Source organism: Podarcis raffonei, chromosome 14, assembly GCF_027172205.1.
Source record: "Podarcis raffonei isolate rPodRaf1 chromosome 14, rPodRaf1.pri, whole genome shotgun sequence".
Classification (NCBI taxonomy): domain Eukaryota; kingdom Metazoa; phylum Chordata; class Lepidosauria; order Squamata; family Lacertidae; genus Podarcis; species Podarcis raffonei.
Window position 1 is genome coordinate 32,531,279 of NC_070615.1, and position 20,452 is coordinate 32,551,730.

General features: G+C 42.2%; 1 protein-coding gene across 28 annotated transcripts in view; it reads right to left on the reverse strand.

The window, feature by feature from the left end:
• Positions 1-4,921: 4,921 nt before the first annotated feature.
• The window catches only part of RBFOX1 (RNA binding fox-1 homolog 1), a 1,472,193-nt gene continuing 1,456,662 nt past the window's right edge, over positions 4,922-20,452 (reverse strand). For 22 of the 28 annotated variants that reach the window (XM_053365865.1, XM_053365877.1, XM_053365871.1 and 19 more), the window contains 2 exons: positions 11,073-11,148; positions 4,922-5,315 (listed from right to left, as the gene is read on the reverse strand). In XM_053365865.1, the coding sequence (XP_053221840.1) occupies positions 5,193-5,315; positions 11,073-11,148 (199 nt within the window). In that variant the 3' untranslated portion in view covers positions 4,922-5,192. The remainder of the gene's footprint in view (positions 5,316-11,072; positions 11,149-20,452) is intronic. The other 6 variants (XM_053365879.1, XM_053365868.1, XM_053365878.1 and 3 more) reach the window with 2 other exon arrangements.

Genomic DNA, 20,452 nt, shown 5'->3' on the forward strand with positions numbered 1-20,452 from the left:
CCCCTCAATTTGGATGGTGTTTTTGTCCTATCCCCCCCCCCCCCAGTATGGTGTTACCAGAATTTATTCAGTATGGTGTTAGCAGAATTAAAAGAAATTCTCTGCACTCTGTTTGGGTTATTTAAGTAACTTTGCTAAAAATGGAATGGTTATAGAACTCCCCCCCCCCCCAAAGAAAGAAAGAAAGAAAGAAAGAAAGAAAGAAGAGAGAGAGAGAGAGAGAGAGATAAAAACAACAGCAACAACTCTGGACACAGATTTATTTACACCATTTCAGACTAAGCTTTTATTTTTAATATTACAAACCATTTTTTTCTTTATTCACAAACCACTGTAGTGATATAAACACTAATTTCTAAAGACAGATATACACACTTGTTGGGTTTTTAAAGATTTGTAACTGTTTTGAAGTCACGATATTCTACATATGGTATTAATCATTTCTTTTAAAATCAGAATTCATATTATCAGTAATAATTTATATAACTGGAAAAAAACATTCCCTATATCAGACATACATTTGAATAAAATGAATGACCGGAGTGTTCTAGGAGTTTTCACAAAAATATTTTCCAACAGCATTCAGCAACTGTATCTGTTTGCAATTACCTCTAAGAATTAAACATCAGATACTTATTGGGGACTGCCCCTAAGTTGCGATACAGCCACTTACTTCAAATCAAAATGACAAACTAACTTATCACCCACACATCAGGAGATCTATGTGTGCAAAATGATTTTTTGTAAGAAAATAAATATTTATATAACAGCTAATTTTACTTTATTTTTGTTTTTTAAAAAAGGTATTTCAGAGTGCATCAGACATGCATTGTTTGAGAAGTCATGTCACTGGGTTCTCCAGGACTGGAGCAACAAATTCCCTGTCCAGGATTGATCTTAGAGGAAATTAGTACTGCCAGTTTGTAGTAGATGCCGGTATGCACAGCACTGACTGGCTAGTGCGTGTGACATCACCTACCCGACCACTCACATCCTCTTAAATTGTTGGTTTTTTTCTTCCAGGTCTAAAATGGTTTTTCCTTTGGGGGAAATAAAGTGACAAATGACTGCTTAAACAAGTCACCAACTATGCTGCACTTATTATTTAAGCAAAATAAAACAAGGCAGACAGCTCTCCTGAAGAAAGACAACCAGACTCAGCATTCAAATTGCTGATAAGTATGTCTGGTGAATGCATTGTTGTGAAGGTGGGCAAATCTGGGCTCCCTCCACAGGTGAAAAACAAGGTGAAGAAAGTCCCTTTTCAAGTTACATCTGTAAGCACCCTTGATTTCTGAACACTAATATCTGGTGAATTCCCTGGCATTTCAGATATAAATGCACACCAGGAATGGCCATTCTCAACCTAAACACTAAAAATTTCCCTCACTATTTTGTGAAATTGTGTGTGTGTGTGTGTGTGTGTGTGTGTCTAACATCTCCTAAATTTGCTGCACTGAACTCAACAGAAACTGGGAAAGAGCACACAGAAAGCTGCATATATATCACAGAGAAGGCATAGGCAAACTCTGGTCCTCCAGATGTTTGGGACTACAATTCCCATCATCCCTAGCTAACAGGACCGGTGGTCAGGGATGATGGGAATTGTAGTCCCAAAACATCTGGAGGGCTGGAGTTTGCCTATGCCTGTCACGGAGCATCCTTTCCTAACTTGCTGCTCTCTAGATATTGCTGGACTCCCACTCCCATCATCCTTGACTATTAACCTTGCTGGCTGTGCCTGCTAGATGTTAAGAACATATGGTCATAAGAGGAGCCTCCTAGGTCAAGCCAATGGCCCATCTAGTCCAGCATCCTGTTCTCATGGTGGCCAGCTAGATGCCTGTGGAAAACCAGCAAGCAGGATTTGAGCGCAAGACCACTCTCCTCTCCTGTGGTTTTCAGCAACTGGCATGGCCAGCATGGCTAGTAGCCTTCAATAGCTCTCTCCTCTATGAATCTGTCTGGTCCTCTTTTAAAGCCATCTAAGTTGCTGGCCAGTACAGTCGTATCTCTACTTGCGTATCCCTCTGGATACGGAATCTTCAGGTTACAGCCACGGCAAACCCGGAAGTATACTTCTGGGTTTCGCCGTGCACATCCGCAGAAGCGCATCTCTATTTACGTAATTTTCGGGCTGCGAACGGACCCCTGGAACGAATTAAGATTGTATCCGGAGGGTTCACTGTACTGCCTCCTGTAGAAGCGAGTTCCATTGTTCGACTATGTGTTGTGTGAAGTTGTAGTCCAAAACATCTGGGGGACACCAGGTTGGGGAAATTGCCCTAGAGGCAGGCACAGGGAGAAGATTCTGGTGCTTTGCACGCACAGTTTGGGACAATAAGCTGGGGTAATTGCAGCTGGAGTCAATCCCCAGATGTTTATACTCTAGCAAAGCAAGTCTTAAACTAAAGCTACGGGGAACTTTTGACAAGCACTGGAATGGAAAAGAATGGATCGCCACAATGGTTTGTATCAACTAGTCTGTGTCTCAATCTAGCAAGGTCCTGTGGATATAGGAGCTATGGATCCTGCTCCCAACCCACACAGCCTTCCCAATTTCCCTCCACAAAGGGCAGGCTTTGTGCACATGGAGCGCACCCTTCCCTTGGTTGCACAAGATTTGTCTGTGTTCACCAGAATTCACCAATACTTTTGGGTAGGGGTGTGCTTAAGCTGAACTTCCTTTGCTTTTGATACATCCCTTCCTCTACCTCATTCCTAGCCTCAAACTGCTTTGGAGACTCCCTTCGGGTTTTAAAAGCAGCTTCTGATTCAGTGGAGTAGATAGGAGGCAGTGGGACAGAAGAAATATTGGATTTGTGATTTGTGCATGAATTTCTCAGGATTTCAATCTAGGTCTAAAGCATGGGGGTTCAACATGACAGAAGTTATGGTCCATTCCCTGGCTAGCGGAATACATTTCTTTTTTAGTAGCCAATATTTTTTCCATTGATAAATGCATATTCCTCCCTTTACGCTCTCTGACTCTACCCCTGTGTGTGGCTCTCCCTCCCATTTGGCTTTGACAAAGACGATCTACATACACACACATATATATTTATATATATATGCGCATATATATATTTCATCTTCTGATATAAATGCTCCAGAAACCTCGTTTTCAAATCTTGTGAAACTTTATTGATGGTTTATCGTTCAACTGATCATATCGCATGCACATTACGATGACAAAGAGGAAAGCCTGATTTCACAAACACTTTTTAAAAAGCAGAATTGTTTATAGCGAGTTGGCAGGTTCACAGCGGTGAATTGATCATTTTTATTTTTATTTATTTTTAACTATAAAGTGCTCGCCCCCCTTTTTTTTATTAGGCCCGCACCATACAGATGAGAATATAATAACTATCTTCAGCAAAGAACAAAAAAAAAAGAAAACCAAAAAACTGTCGCAAGACAGTCTTTTTTCTGCTTTTTATTTGTTTTAAATACAAAAAACAAGAAGTTTCCCCTGACAAACACCCCCAACTTAGGTTAACTTGTAAACAGGACAACAGATGTACAGACAAACTGCAATTTTTCAGCTGTGCCAGAAACTGCCTCTTTGGCGTGAGTTTTTTCAGTGCTTTGGGGGGGGGGGACATCAGCGAATCAGACATGGGAAGTATCTGACATCAAACCACCTTCTGTTCATCTGATGATTCTGGTGTTTTTGTTTTTAGTTGGGTCCAGCGAATTTCAAACACAACAGCCTCAGGTTGGGAAGTGGGGCAGGCTTGGAACATGTCGAAGAATTGCAGTTTGCTTACACGACACGGTCATGTTTCAAAAAGTACCAAGCAGATGAAAATACCATGATTATTATTATTTTTTTCAATCTCTCTCTCTCTCTCTCCTCAATGGTTGCAGTACTTGTAAAATGCGTATATAAACTTTTTTATGTTTATTTATTTATTTATTTATTTAATATGAGCAGCATTTTAAATTCTGTAAAAATGATTATACGTGTGTGTTTTTTGTCTCTTATCTCTTGGTCTAAACCTAAAGCGCCGTAGGTGTGTCATAATAATAATAATAATTCCACTGCACAGATGTAAATTTTATACACTTCCCCGCTCCCAGACCCACCCACCCCACCCCCATTAAACCGGTACAAAGAATTTAACTTTTTTATTACTTTCTCTCTTTTTTTGGAAAAAAAAGAAAAAAAATAGAAACAGTGCTTTTATCACCTTTTTATTATTATCATTATTATCATTATCTTTTTAATCCTCCCGTAATATAAAAGTCTGCAATGATATCAATAATTTATTATACTGGAAGAAATATAAAAAGAAAGCTTGTTCATGTTCTAACTAGCAGAGATTTTCTCTTTCTCCTCTTTTCTTTGTTTCTCTCTCTCTTTTTTGCCTAAAGAACTAGTTATGCTTGGAGCTGATCTTGACTTGGTGGGTTGCCTTGAAAGGAGGTGCCCTCTGGACAGCATTAAATTAGATTTTATGTACAGGTGTCAGTTAAAGCACCCCTCTCTCCACCCTCCCGCCCCCGCCCCAGCCTCAAAATTAACAACATAACCTTTGGCTTTGAATAAATAGTGAATAATTTAAAACAGCTGATATGGGACGATGGGTGCAGTGGCGGCCCCACTTTACGATTTAATCGTGTTGGACCCCCATCGCCACCGTCTCAACTCTCCTCTTTTCCCTCCCCTTTATAAAACAAAAATAAATGTTAGATGCGCAGGAGGGAGGGGGGACCCTGATGTCACTTTAACACTCTTACAAAACAAGTAAGGAATCCTGATAGCTTAATATTCAGCATATATAATTCATTTACATGATATAGCAGTCTTGATTGTGGCCCCCAAACAGATTTTATGTTATTTTATTTTTAAATTAGTTTCTAGCAGCTTTCTAGTTCAACCACGACAATGAAAATAAGAATAATTAATCATAATTAATCATAATATAATTTAATAATAATAACCTTCTACAGCCAGCAATCGAACTATGCAACGTTCGGAAATGAAAAGACCCACGATATTAAAATACACAGAACAAAATATCTGAGGTATAAGATAAAAAAATGTAGATTTTTTTCCTCTTTTTATTTTTATTTTTTATTTTTAGAGTTGCTAAAATGATGCACTATTGCATGTATTGCAATACCCAGGCCTCGGAAAGCTTCCTTTTTTTCCCCCACATTGGAAGGGTTTTTATGGGTTTTGTCATTTAGTATGGAGCAAAACGGCTGTATCCCCCTCGGTATATACTAGCCTGCAATGAAGAAAGAACGAGACCGACATCATCAGCATGGCTCCTAGTCTTGGCATCAGTCAAGGGTGCAAAAGCATTCTGAAACAAAGCAATTTGATGGGTTGTGTTTTAAACGTCTGCTTTTCTTCACAACGGGATTTGCAATGTTAATTTTTTTCCCCCAAAAAAATTGCAAGCAAGGTTCAGGACACACCACTCAAAGCTGTTCAAACAGGTGCCAGCTGACCATTTAGTGAGTGAATCATTAGGTTATATGATGGGGGCATGGGGGGGCATGCTTCTAAATACAGTGGTACCTCGGGTTAAGTACTTAATTTGTTCCGGAGGTCTGTTCTTAACCTGAAACTGTTCTTAACCTGAAGACCACTTTAGCTAATAGGGCCTCCTGCTGCCGCTGCGCAGCCACTGCATGATTTCTGTTCTCATCCTGAAGCAAAGTTCTTAACCTGAAGCACTATTTCTGGGTTAGCAGAGTCTGTAACCTGAAGCATATGTAACCTGAAGCGTATGTAACCTGAGGTACCACTGTACCAGTTGATGGAAACCACAGGAGGGGATTGTGCTCTTGTGCTCAGGTCCTGCTAGCAGGTTTTCCATGATGGCCATCTGGTTGCCCACTGTGAGAATGGCATCAATGGGCCCATTGGCCTGACCTAGCAGAGCTCTTCTTAAGCTCTTGGGTTCTTAAGGCCCATGTCTCCATGGGTGGAACATCTCTTCTTCATGCAAATGGTCCTTGATTCAACCTCTGGCATCTCTAAGAGAGATCTTGTTCTGAAATCTTGGAGACCTGACGCCAAGGTGTTGTTGACAGTACTGAGCTAGATAGACCAGTAATCTGACTTGGTATAAGGCAACACATGTGAATCAAGACTGGGATCGAGTCCAGTGCTTGAACAGGAAGCTGCCTTAGATAATAATGGGCTGGGTAGACTCAGTATAAGGCAGCTTGCTGTTGGGGAAGGGCCATAGGTCAGTGGGAGAGGCTTACATGTAGAAGGTCCCAGGTTCAATCCCTAGCAATTCCAGGCAGGGCTGGGGGTGTCCCCTTGTCTAAAATCCTGGAAAATCACCACCAGTCAGTGTAGACAATACCGTGGTACCTTGGTTCTCAAATGCCTTGGTACCCAAACACTTGGTTCTCAAACGCTGAAAACCTGGAAGTAAGTGTTCCGGTTTCCAAACGTTTTTCAAAAGCTGAACGTCTGATATGGCTGTCGGCTATTGTTTCCGGGGCACCTGCACCAATCAGAAGCTGCGCCTTGGTTTTCGAACATTTTGGCAATCAAATGGACTTCCGGAATGGATTAAGTTTGGCACTTTTGTTTTTGCTATTTATTTTGCGTTTTTGTTTTTGAGGCTAATTTGTTTTTGTGACTGTGTGGAACCCAGTTCAGCTATTGATTGATTGAATGTGTGACTGTGGAAATGGATAAAAGCCTCCCATTCAAACAATGACTATCAACAGTGCAGGTAAGAATTATTATTTTTTAATCATCTACAATACTGTCTTATTTATTTTATAGTATAGTACCTTGATTATTGCTTTCATTTTATGGATCAATGGTCTCGTTAGATACTAAAATTCATGTTAAATTGCTGCTTTAGGGGTTGTTTTTAAAAGTCTGGAACAGATCGATCCATTTTGCATTACTTTCTATAGGAAAGCGCACATTGGTTTTGGAACGTTTTGGTTTTGGAATGGTCTTCCAGAACGGATTAAGTTTGAGAACCAAGGTGCCATTGTACAGAGCTAGATAGATCCATTATCTGACTTGGTGTAAGGCCTTCTAAGTTCCTGCTTCATTCACAAATTAAACCCAAATATATACATGACTTTTTGGGGCGGTAATTGCCCAAACCTCAAATGACTTTTCATAGGCATCTATAAAACGCATTGTAGGAAATTTTGCTCTTGATTATTGAAACTTTTTTTTTTTTTTTTTGGCATTTCTCTCAAAACACAACAGGAGTTTTGCCAAGCAGGACACTCCAATTTCACCTCAACCTGTTACTTATTCCTTAGGTAAGTTAAAGGGACCCCTGACCATTAGGTCCAGTCGTGGCCAACTCTGGGGTTGCGGCGCTCATCTTGCTTTATTGGCCGAGGGAGCCGACGTACAGCTTCCGGGTCATGTGGCCAGCATGACTAAGCCGCTTCTGGCGAACCAGAGCAGCGCACGGAAATGCCGTTTACCTTCCCGCTGGAGCAGCACCTATTTATCTACTTGTACTTTGATGTGCTTTTGAACTGCTAGGTTGGCAGGAGCAGGGACTGAGCAACGGGAGCTCACCCCGTCGTGGGGATTCAAACCACCGACCTTCTGATCGGCAAGCCCTAGGCTCTGTGGTTTAACCCACAGCGCCACCTGCGTCCCATTCCTTAACACCCTCCAATAAGGTATCAGTAGTAAATTTTGCAGAGGAAACACAGCGTAAATATTCCAAATTACAAACAACAATTAGGATTAGGAAACCCCCGAGCACCTGAATTGTTTCCTCTGAGGCAACAATCACTGTTTGGAGATGCTATCTGTTGAACCTGGGACCTTCTGCATGCAAAGCAGATGTTCTTCCTCTGAGATACAGACCTTTCCCAAATGAAATCAATACAGCCATGCTTCCAGTGGGGATAGATAGACTGGGTGACTGGGGGCGGCTGCCGAGACCACATAACACCGGTCTTGAAAGACCTACATTGGCTCCCAGTACGTTTCTGAGCACAATTCAAAGTGTTGGTGTTGACCTTTAAAGCCCTAAACGGCCTCAGCCCTGTATACCTGAAGGAGCGTCTCCACCCCTATCGTTCTGCCTGGACGCTGAGGTCCAGCGCTGAGGGCCTTCTGGTGGTTCCCTCATTGCGAGAAGCAAAGCTACAGGGAACCAGGCAGAGGGCCTTCTTGGTAGTGGTGCCCACCCTGTGGAATGCCCTCCCATCAGATGTCAAAGCGATAAACAACTACCTGACATTCAAAAGACATCTTAAGGCAGCCCTGTTTAGGGAAGTTTTTAATGTGTGACATTTTAGTGTATTTTTGGTCTCTGTAGAAGCCGCCCAGAGTGGCTGGAGAAACCCGGCCAGATGGGTGGGATACAAATAGTAAATTATTTATTATTATATTATTTATTATAACCAGGTGTCTCCGAGGGGGCGTGTTCAGCAGCCTAAATGCTGCGGCGCCAGCCCCTCCTCTGCCTCACTCTTCGTCGCCACAACCACTCCCCTCTCTTCCAGGAGGAGAGTCTTTGTCTTTAGAGGCCCCTGATCCCACTCCATCTCATCCATCTCATCCCACTGTGATGATTGACAACATTCTGCACTGAGTACAAGTTGTTGGCTTCGGCTTAGGCAAATCATCTGAAAGATTTTAAGATCAGCATCATCATAATAATAATTTTAATAAGATAAGAGGAATTTATTGGGAGAGGGGTAAAGAACCTAGGAAACCACCAACACTAAGCTAGTTGTTTAGCTTAGTGCTATCTACACTGAACAGCAATGGTTCTCCATGGGGTCTGAAAGACAGCAAGTCTTTCTCAGTTGTACCTTGAGATGCCAGATGTTCAACCTGGGACCTTTTATATTTACAGCATGTGCTCTACTACCGAGCTGTGAGCATGTGACTGTCACTAGTGCATGATGTACTATTGGAAGCCCAGGGCTAGCGGGAAGCCCCAGGTTGTAGAAACTGTCATATTTCACCTAAAGTAAAAAACGGAAGCTAATTTGGGGGGTTGTTTTTCATGTGAAACACTGGAGAAATGGAAACCAGAATAAATCTTTCTCACGTGGGTTCTGCATCTTTAATCTCCGCAAAATTATAAATAATTATAAATAATATTAATGTTGCCCATTTGATACCAAGTGATTGGAAAGAACGTAAGGAGATCCCTGCAGGATCAGGCCAGCGGCCCATCTAGTCCAGCATACTGTTCTCACAGTGGCCAACAAGAAGCCTGTGGGAAACCTGCACGCAGCACCCAAGCAAAAGAGGATTCTTTCCTCCGGCAGTTTCCAACCGCTGGTATTCAGAAACATTACTGTCTCCAAAAACTGTGGCAAAAAACTAGAACCCCAAACCCCAGTATAAATATTTCCTATAACTTACTCAGCTCTGCTATTTCTCACTTCAGTGAGAATGTTATATTTTAGGGTCTCTTTTGCATAGTAAACACAAGTAGTTCATGCTACATGGAGGTACATGCATTTAAAAACAAAAAGCTGGGTGAATATAAATTTAGGTGATATCAATTTAGACTCAACCAGATCGAGAGACCTTGGCTTGATTACAAGATATCTGGGTTTCCATCCAATTACATTACTTTCACACTCCTGGAGAAAGTTGTGAACAATTGCTAGAGAGATGCAAAAGACTGCCATTTTTTATTTTTCATCTTGTATTTTATCCATCATCTGTACATGGGTATCACACATTCAGAGAACTTATTTGCAGACCCTGGTGCATGTACAATTTGTCAACACACATTTGTATCATCTGCAACTGGATCCATTGTGTCTCATGTTCCCTGTTCAAAGATACACACTCTCTTTAAGCCAGAAAAGGGGGAAAGCCCTTCCAGATGATGTTGTTGTACTACAAATCCCATAACCCCTGACCATTGTTCATGCCGGCTTCTGGGGCTGCCAGGAGTTGGAGACCAACAGCATAAGAGTTGTAGGAGAAATTCAATTCACTTCACATTTCAATGTAAAACTTCCTAATTTGCACATCCTGAAAGCGTTATGTGAACAACAGTAATGTATGCCTGCGAGGGTGAGGCTGGGATCAAAGGGTGTGTGGCTGTTGTGTCCTTCCCTTTCCGCCCTGCCTGCCCTGCAACATGTCCCTTAAATGGGGGTGAGTCCATCTACATTCTGGATTATGAGTAGACTATACTGCAGAGCAGAAGGGAAGGGTATGTATTAATATTGGGCACAGATACACCAAAAGTTGGGTGTGAATCAGTCGTAATTAATTCAAATGGACTCACAGTTTTCTGCAGTTAATTTTCATTTCGCTGCTTTTCCATTGGTTGTGAATAACATTTTGCTTGACTGCCCTGATTATCTTAATTTAAGATAAACATGGTTCCACATAACGCCCCGGGAGGGTTATTTTCTCCTAATGCCAGTATTGCCCAACAAAATGTCCCCATGGGGTCTTTTTATGTGTACATTTCAGTTTCACATAAATCACCTTTCCTGTGGAGGGTGTGTGTGTGCACGCGCCTGGTTAACTTTATGCAGCAACTGGAGAGGACTGCTGAATGATCTCCTATCCTCTACTCTTTTCAGTACAGCTATAATTTTAAATATTAACTCTAATGATAAGGGAGAGAAAATAGCAGGGATTCAGGCTGACTGACAGCAGAGGCCGGGAAATCTCAGTTTCAGCTCTTTATACTTATAATCACTGGTGTGACTTGAACCTTCAGGCAATGTAAATTCAAGGCAAAAGATTGGGGGGTTGGGGGGGAATAAAGAAAAGAAAAGAAAAAGAATGGAGGCTACTGTGAAGGCATTCAATTTGTGATGTATTTAATTATCAAAATGACTAATTGTTCCATTAAGGTAAGTGCTCACCTAGGATATATACCCGGTATATATATATATATCCTTATGTGTGCTACATTGCCAAGAAATTAAGACATTTGTCAAGTTTACCGGGAAGGATTAATGTGGCATTTTAGCTGCCGTTAGCAGAAGAGACAAATTCAATTAAGGAAAAGTGAGAAGATGTCAACCATGCTAAGAACTGGGGAGAGGAGGAGGGGAGGTTCGGGGCAGACTGGGAGGCAGGGAAGGGGGAGGGGAGTAGATAAATCAGCACTTACCACGGCACCAACGCCGTAGGTGGTTGCTGGAGCAAGTGTGTGGTGGTAGGGGTCTGCAGCATAAAGTCGTCCGTAACTAAAAAGAAAAGAAAAGAAAGCAGAGCTGAGGATTAATAAAAGAAAACCAAAGCAACCCCAGAGGTTAAAAAAGAAACGGAAAGGAATTGCAAAATGAATGCAATCAAACATTCCACTCTATCCAATTACACTGGAAATGAACTGACTCAGCACGTTATGGACGCAATATCCTCTGGGAAAATGGGTTCAGTTTACAAATGAAAAGGAGGAAGGGGGGGAAATGGCTATAATTAGCTTTACGAGATTGAATGCAAAGCAAATGTGCAGCCATGGCTGCAGAATAGGTGTGTTTTCAACTTAAGGGACCTGGTCCGTACCCTACCCCCTCGAGGAAGCCTTAAGTGATTGCCAAAAGTGCGATGGACATAAGTAGAAAATAAATGGGAAAATAATATAATATATAAAATGTCAAAGAACAAAAGGTTCTCTCAAAGGTTTTTTTTTATAAAATGTGCCAAGCAGCTGTTAAGAAGCAGTGTGTCTTCGGCCGACAATCCAAATGGCTACAGTGGCAATGCAACTTCTTCGTCTTGTTTTTGTTGTTGTTAATGGATGATAAATGCAACTAAGTGGGCAATTTGGTTTCTGAGTGGGAAGCAACTGGGCAAGGAGACCTTCCCTAGCATCTCTTATATGACACCTGGAATACAGGGCAAAATGGTGGCGAACAAAGAAACATGCATCAGAGAACAGTGGTTCTTAATATGACAAAGAGTGACAGATCTACATCAATGGCCATATGGAGAGTTTTCTCCACTTGCCCTTTTTCAAATGCAAAGTTCAACTTGCTCATATTTTGATGCCATTTATACCTGGTAGTTTCCTATATTCACTAACCAAGCAGGGATGTGGAGACACAATTTATTATGCTTTCAGGTACAAGGGCCAATGCATACGTGCTACCATGGGAACAAAGGGCTACCCTCTTTTTTTGACAACTGCCACCTCATTTCCCCCCTCCTCGTTGCATGTAGTTGGGAATATAGGGACAATGGAAGCTGCATTATACCAAGTCAGACCTTTGGTCCATCTCCCTTAGTAGCACTGTATTCCCTGACTGACAGTACCTGATCTCCAGGGTTTCAGAACAGATACATTCCCATTCCTACCTGGAGATGCTAAGGATTGAACATGGGACCTGTGGTGTGCAAAGCAGATGCTTTACCACTGAGCTATGGAGATGCTACCTATAGCCAACAGCTGGCAGTGTTTCCACGGAGTTGCCCACCTAACTTTTTCCCATTGTTGATTCTGTTTAGCCAGTAAGTTTCATCTGTATAGCAACACTCCAAGTTAGGGACATAGGAAGTTGCTTTTCACCAGATCAGGTACTTGGTCTTATCTCAGTGTTGTCTATGTGGTGTCAAGGGGTCCGGTAGCTATAGTGTGATGAGAATGTATAAAACGTGCCAAATTTTCACTCCTTTAAGAAAAAACTAGGAAGACGAATATTACGCGTGTGAAGCTTCAAGTCATTCCGGTTAACCTTCTTTATTGCACCTGGTTTACTCCCTGGGTGTACCTGCTTCTGCCTCTAATTTGCAGCTTTGGAGCCATTTTTCTTTTTAAAAACAGGCAAACATGGACTTCTGCCTCCAGTAACCCCATCCAATCAGGGAAATGCATGTTATCGTGAAGTTAAATCAGATAATGGACAAGGGAAAACTATCTTTACTCTCAAAAGGCTTTCTGAGGCTGCTATGTAGCCAATCGGATATGGATACCGGATGATGCCACTAAGTCAAGTCAGAGTGAGGGTAATATCTCATCCCCAAATATGAGGGGAGTCGTGTGTGTGTGTGTGTGTGTAATTCACCCCTTTCCCATTTTGTGTCTGCCTTACTTCACACACCTGCAGTAATCCTATAGCTAACAATGTTGAGATTACTTCTGCAGGTACTTTAACAAGAGCTTCTTTTTAAAAGAAACCACTGCAACGTTTCGGATTCAGCCTGAAGTGCGAAAAGGTTATTCATTGCAAATGGTTTTCCTTTCACAAAGTCCAAAGAGAAATGTTGTTACTGTGGTCTATACAAAATGGAAAGCATTTATCTTGTCATAAATCTTGACTGATGAGTTTCTCACTTTGGCAGAAGTTGCTCTGACAAATTAGGACCAAATAATACTGGTGTTTTTGTGCGGTAGCAATGAATGTGTCTCTTTGTTTAGCAATTTAAAAGGCAGCTGTGGCGGAGGGGGACACAAAACATGATTAGCCTTTTCCCCAACAATGTAGTTTGAAACATGTGATGCATTTGAGTGTTTTTGCCACAGGAAGACTAGGTGCATGTGCTGTGCAACATTTAATTCATGATCATTATTATGCATTTATTTATACCCTGCCTTTCCTCCTGATGGGACTCAAAGCAGCTTACACATAAAAGCAAGAATCACTAAAACCATAGAAAAAAGCAATAAAAAACCAAACATTCATATAATTAAAACTGTATTTATTTATTTATAAAATCTGTTTAAAGCATACAAATGATTACAGTAAAAAGAGCTGTGAGTTCCCAAAAGTCTGTTGGAAGAAGAAGGTCTTCACTTGCCAACAGAAGGACCACATAGAGGGGGCCTGTCTAGCTTCTCCAGGAAGGGAATTCCAAAGTCTGGGAGCAGGCAATGAGAATTTAGCTGTTGTTCGTTATCAAATTGACATCCCCCCCCCACACACTGAAAGACTCTGGGAAATATCCAACTAAGAGTAGATCCATTGAAATTAATGGTCCCAAATTATATGTGTCCATTAACTTTAATGGGTCTACTCTGAGTAGGATTAGAAGTTATGCTTGTTTTAATTCAGATAGTCGAATAATGTGGGGACCTGCAACTAAATGTTGCAATCTGGAGTGTTTGGAGCTCTGCTCTCTTCCCAAATATGCCACTCCTTGACCCTTCCTAGATCCCCCCACCCTCACCACCACTCAACTGTCAGACAGCAGTCTGCAGCTACTCAGCATCCTCAATTCTCATTGAGATGCTTGGGGGGTGCCCTTGCTTAGGTTTCCCCCCCTCCCCTCCTCACATCTTTTCTTTTTTATTTCTGAAAAACTTAACTGGGTTTCCCCCCTGAATTGTGCTTATAATTGATTGATTGAAAAGATGAATAGCACACTTTGCAAGAAGAAGAAAATCTTCAGAAAGTGGTTTGTAAAATGACTGCCCGGAGATGTTGAATAAAGTATAGTTTGCAACCATTAATGCATTTCACATTCCTGCTGTAATATGCCAGCAATTACCCAACACAAACTATCAGAGACAAACCACAGACCTTCTATAATACATTTCCTACATGTGGGAGTGTATGTTGTTGTTTGTGTATGTGGTATTTGGAGAGGGGAATCACCTGTGGTGGGGGACACACCGTGGTCTCACCTGAGGCTCCTAGAAGCTGTCAGCATGCAACAGCAGCCACACCACACAAACTGCTTTCACTGGCCAGCTAAACCAAATGGGGGTAGCCAACGGGTCTCAAACCTTTGGTTGTTTCACTGGGTTGTTTTTATTATGTATTGTGTGTTTTTATACTGTGCTTTCATATTGTAACCGCCCTGAGACATGTGGGTATAGGGTGGTATACAAATTTAATAAATAATACAATAATAAAAAAAATAATTGGTAAGTTAGGGACTTCCTCTGAATGAAGAGATCGGCTCTGGCAGATTGAGTGGATGAGAGCAATAGTAAGTCCAACAGTCAAGAAGGCAGTTTCTGCACATGCTGGATAGGGAAGTGAGGGGCAGATGGGGCTCATCAACCTGGGAAGGGAGCCCATCTAGGAGAAGGAAAACTGGCCCTAAGCCTCCTCTGCCTTGTGGGATATCTTCAGGAGAGGAGGCGGCTAAGAAGTAAACTCTATACAACTCTATGCACCTCCTACCTAAGATGGCACCTTGTATGCCTCTTTCTAGCAATTTTTGCAGCCAGACTGGTACTCTGGACAACATTATTGAGGCTGAGAGGAGTGGGGTCTTGTAGTCTGGGCAGCCCAGGACCTCCATACACACTTCTCAAACTTGCATCCTGAGGAGGTCACTTTGGTGCTACTATTGCAGCAGTTTGACTTTATCTCCACAGGTGCACTCGATTTTCTCAAGACAGATGGATGCCAGAAATAACCAGCACAATTATCATCAACAACAACATCAACATCACCATCCTCAACATCATACCTCATTGCCATAACTGGCTTCAAGGGGGCTGCAGATATTAAAATACATGAAGAGTGTGCACTCGTTATGAAAAAGGATAAAAAAAAATATGAAATGAATTAGTTCGAACAGGAATCAAAACAAATGAGTTCCAAATGAAAATAAAACAAGTCCTTTATTCACTGTTTCTATTAGGATGTAATAGAGGTAATTACAGGTGTAATTACAGCACAAGTAAGGGAAAGGCTAAAGGGACTGGGAAGAGGAATAGTAGTTGAAATGGACAGACAGAAAATGGATGTCTACCAAATGGTGACACGGTGTTCTCTCTCCTTCAAATTTGACACAGCTGATTCTTTGGAGTGGGAGTAGAAAGCCTAAACATTTCATCCTAATAACCACAAAAGTTGTACATAGGAGAAATGTAACTGGATTTCATATTGAAAGGGGATCTTAAGGGATGTGTGCCTTTTTGAAATTGCCTCAAAAACAAGGATCCTTTCCACAGTTTCTTTGAAACTTGGCAGTTGTCCTGCTTTGAACAGTAGAATGCCTGAAGGTCTCAGCCATGTGGGTGGCAAACACAGTAGTTACAGGTATCCGGAGGCTGGTTGGGTCCCTTGCTGACCATAGTGAAAAATGAAAAGAAATGAGAATGGCGAAAACGAATGGACTAACTTTGAATCACTTGTTAAAATAAACGGAAAACAAATGAATGGAGAGCTAAAGCAAATAAGACTTTTAATGGTGGATATGAATGAAGCAACTAAATTCCATTTCTTTCCTTTCTCTACTAGCAGATTTCTAAGATGTACTGTGAGGTGCAAGTTGATTCCTGCCTGGCCCTAAAAAGCCCTACAAGACAGCTTTTCATATGTCTCCACAGACTGTCTTCTGTGAAAGCAAAGTTATACATGGGTGGCATACCTAAATTAAAAAACCATGGAATAAAATAATAATAATAATAATAATAATAATAATAATAATAATAATAATAATTCAATTAGTTAATGAGTTAATGAACACAGAGAAAGCAGAATTAAATATAAACTGAGGCCAGAACTGACATGTTCCTTATCGCACACCTGGAACTCTACTAACTTCAAGGATGCACCATTCATTTTAGGTGAAGGTCCCATACCTCTGTCTCTTAGATGGCTTTGGTCCATTTGAGTGGCAAAGTAAACCACACAAGCAAGACGGAAGCAAGGCATTCTGGGGTTTTCTTTGGGCCAATCAGCATGGGCCAAAATCTACCCTGTAGGCAAGTGCTGCTCTTATAAGCCGATATTGCAACCCATCCATCTACCCACACTTGGTAAAATGTTGTCATACCTGAGGGTGGGGAGGGGAGAGGTAGAGAAGGATTTTTTTGTGGTACCATGTGATTGGCTGTCAGGGCATTGTTTTTTCACATACCCCTCACTGCTGTTTACATCTGGGATGTGGTGCTATAGATCTGGCTAACTGGTTGGGTGGGAGATTTGTATAGCTCACCCATGCATGAGGGACATCTGACCGAATATCTCCCATTGGTGACAGGATCCCCACCTGCGATTCAGGCCAAATTTTGATAGCAGTTCAATGCCTTCTCCAAAATGAACATGGCAAATCCATCAAATGGGTCACTTCATTGGCCTCTACCAGCAAAGAGCTGCTGCTGGGATGATTCGCTTCCTGCTTTTAAAGAGAATGCTCCCCTCTTTGTGTAATACAAGAGGGTCAAACTCTTCATGAAGAAACCTAAGCATCAGCATATGCAGGGAGACATTTCCAAACAACAGCCGTGCAGATATTATCTGAGAATATATATTGAGTCCTCCCCCCTTTCATGTGATGAATAAACTTTATTTTTCTTCCTCAGGGTGACCTCTGCCTTCAGAATATGATGGTTTTATTATGATTAATAAATTTCATTTCCACAGAGGAAAAGGAACAGTGTCAGCTTAAACGGAGAGCATGCTGGCTCCCTTCTTTTTAAATGCTAATTTCAAAATGCACCCTTACATGACACAAAAATTGAAACGCTCACGAGGGTTAGCCCTCTGGATGCAGATACCCCTCTCAAAGGGATGCCAGGCCAGGAAACACGCTAGGGGTGTTCAGATGTCACATTCAGTGTGTGTACAATGGGTATACATGTATACACAAACAGTTGAGATGCGCAAAGCGGCAAGTGTGCACTCTTGTACACCAACACTTGTACACATGCGAAGACAGCTTGTACCTGTTGTTAGCTGCCACCATTTCCAGGTTCAATCCTCAGTGGCATCTCTAAGTAAAGCTAGGAATGTCCCTTGGAGAGCAACTGCCAGTCAGTGTTGGCAGTACTGAATTGGATGGACTCAATGGTCTGACTCAGCATCAGGTGGTTTCCTTTGCTCCTATTAACTTCCGCTTCCTAGCTGAAGCATTTGATGCTGAAGCTCACTCAGCATATGGTTTCTGTTCATCCTCAGATGGCTAAGAAATTAGGCATGAAAGCATGTAAGCAAGATTTCAGAAGCCAAAGAGGGCAACAGCTGGATTTTTGTCAGGCAAGGGAGTGCTCTGTTCATCTTCTTTCTTTCTTGGATTTGCACTGTTGTATAATGTGTGAGAGCCACAGGATTCACTCCCCACTAGTTGTGCAATTGTTATTTTCCTTTTGTTTTCAGAACTGGACCCAATCTGGTTCTCATCCAGTGCAACAACTTGTGGCCCTGGATGGTGATGTACTTCCTTATAGAAATGGGTAACCAAATCAGTTTAGTGGGGCTCAGGTGTGAATCATGATGTGGACATAAATGCATTTGAGGATCTTCATCTGCACATGTTGTGTATATGTGGAAAGTTGCCTATGCAAACGAATTGATGGAGTGAGGCCCTTGAATACAAAGCATCTCTCTAGCGGTCTGCACTTTGTAGCCTTCTTGGGTACCCAGCTTTCCCAAAATAGTAATTAAAAAACCCAATTTCCTCAGCTGGGCTGTTGCAGTGTATCTTTTTCCTATTGTTGCACTCAGAGGAAGGGAACACAGGAAGTGTTCTCTTCTGTTATGTTTCAGTCTTTTAATTATGGCAGCTCATTTGAACTAAGAACATAAGATAAGTAGAAGTAGATAGAAAAAGTTTTCCCCTCCCTCTCATAATACTAGAACCTAGGGAGATGCAATGAAGTTGAATGTTGGAAGATTCAGGACCAAGGAAAGTAAGTGATTCTTCGTGCAATGCATAGTTAAACTATAGGACTTGCTCCTACAGAAGGCAGTGATGGCCACCAACTTGGATGACTTTAAGAGGATTAGACAAATTCATGGAGGACAAGGCTATCAGTGACTACTAGCCCCAATGGCTATGCTCTGCCTTGGTAGCTGGAGGCAATAATGCTTCTGAATATCATTTGCTGGAAACTGCAGGAGGGGAGAATGCTCTTTTGCTTGCATCCTGCATGCCGGTTTCCCACAGGCATCTGGTTGGCCATAATGAGATGCTGAACTAGATGGGCCATTGCCCTGACCCAGCCAGCTCTCCTTATGCTTCTGTGAGAAAGAACATTGGAAATACATGTTTCAAACTGTATTTGTTGTGACGTTTCCCTTTCTTGCCTAAGTATGAATTTGCAACATTGTAGGGTTGCGTAGAATACAAACTTGTGGCTCACGAAGCCAAACACAGATCAGCCTGTCAGGTGCGCCATACCTAGATCGTCTCCATTTTTGTAGTCCCATTAAAGCAGGAGAAAAGCCCATGCCAAGTCAAGAACACATAGGGGCATGAGAACAAAGGAAACTGCCTTATAGTGAGCCAGATCATTGGTCCATCTAACGCAGTATTGCTGACACTGACTGGCAGAGGCTCATGGGTTTCAGGCAGGGAATCTTCATGACCCCTAGCCAGAGATGCTGGGGTCTGAACAGAGAAACCAGGATGCTAAGCAGGTGCTCTACCACTGAACTATGGCCCTTCCAACTATGACTCTGTAGGCATTCACACCACACACACACACACACACACACACACACACTTCAATCTTCTATCTCTGCTTGAGCATTTTGCGCTTTCTGTATAGCTGGGGAAACTGCATAATCCTAGGATTACTTGCACACTCCATTGCCCATGCGTGCGCTTACAGAGACCCGCACACATGCTTGAGTGTGGCACAAACAGAGATAATTCTCTCTCTCTCTCTCTCTATATATATATTTGCACTGCTTTGTTATCAATGGAGGTTTGGAGTGCAACCCCTTCCATTTACAAATTGCAGAACCCCGGCCTGCCTTAATCTTGTCAAGTTGTCACGTTTGACTAGCCATGCAGACTGACCTAGAACTGCGAGCGCAAGAAAGGCAAGCTGTCAAAGAGATAATGACAAAGATGCCAGGAGGGTTTGCCAGTGTTTCTCGCTGAGCGAGAGGGAAGGATTAATCAAACTTTAGCTATGCAAGGGGAGAGGATAATCCGAGTGTCGACTGGTGGCTGTCCCTGTCGTCGCGCCTCTTACCCTAACAGCTAACCTGCAGTAGTTGGCCTGGGAGGGGGTGGGGGGGAAGATAAAGAGGAAGTCAAGGCCCATGAAAGGCATACACCACTATGGACTACAGCAATAGAAAGACGCTTTGAAAGTGCCAGACAATATAAAAGATAGTTGGATTTATTGGGGGGATTCAATTGTGCACCATTGCACAATAGAGGAGGGGTTGCCAATATAGGGCTTGTCCACACTTCCTCTTGTCCCATGCCTAGAAAGCTTGGGTCTGAGTGGTTTCCCCCTTGCCTCACTCCTTTCGCACTCTCAGAGCTAAACAGAACAACCGTCTATCCACAGAAAACCCAAAAGCCATTTGCTCTGATTGTGTGCTAAAGAATGGTTTCCCCCATTCTTGAAGTGGCCGAGACCGGGGCAAGGGGTAGCAAGGTCAGAGCCATGTGGTTCCACCAGCAGAACCAACATCACAAATCCAGAGCCTTTGCTGGACAGCTTGATCAGTCGTTCAGGCATAGATGACTTCAAGGCTGGATTACTGCAATGCGCTCTATGCGGGGCTTGCTTTGCGTTTGGACTGGAAAATGCAGTTAGTGCAGAACACTGCAGCACGGTGGCTGGCAGGAGTGAAACATTGTCAGCATATAACAGAAACAAAATTTAAAAATTCCTTCCAGTAGCACCTT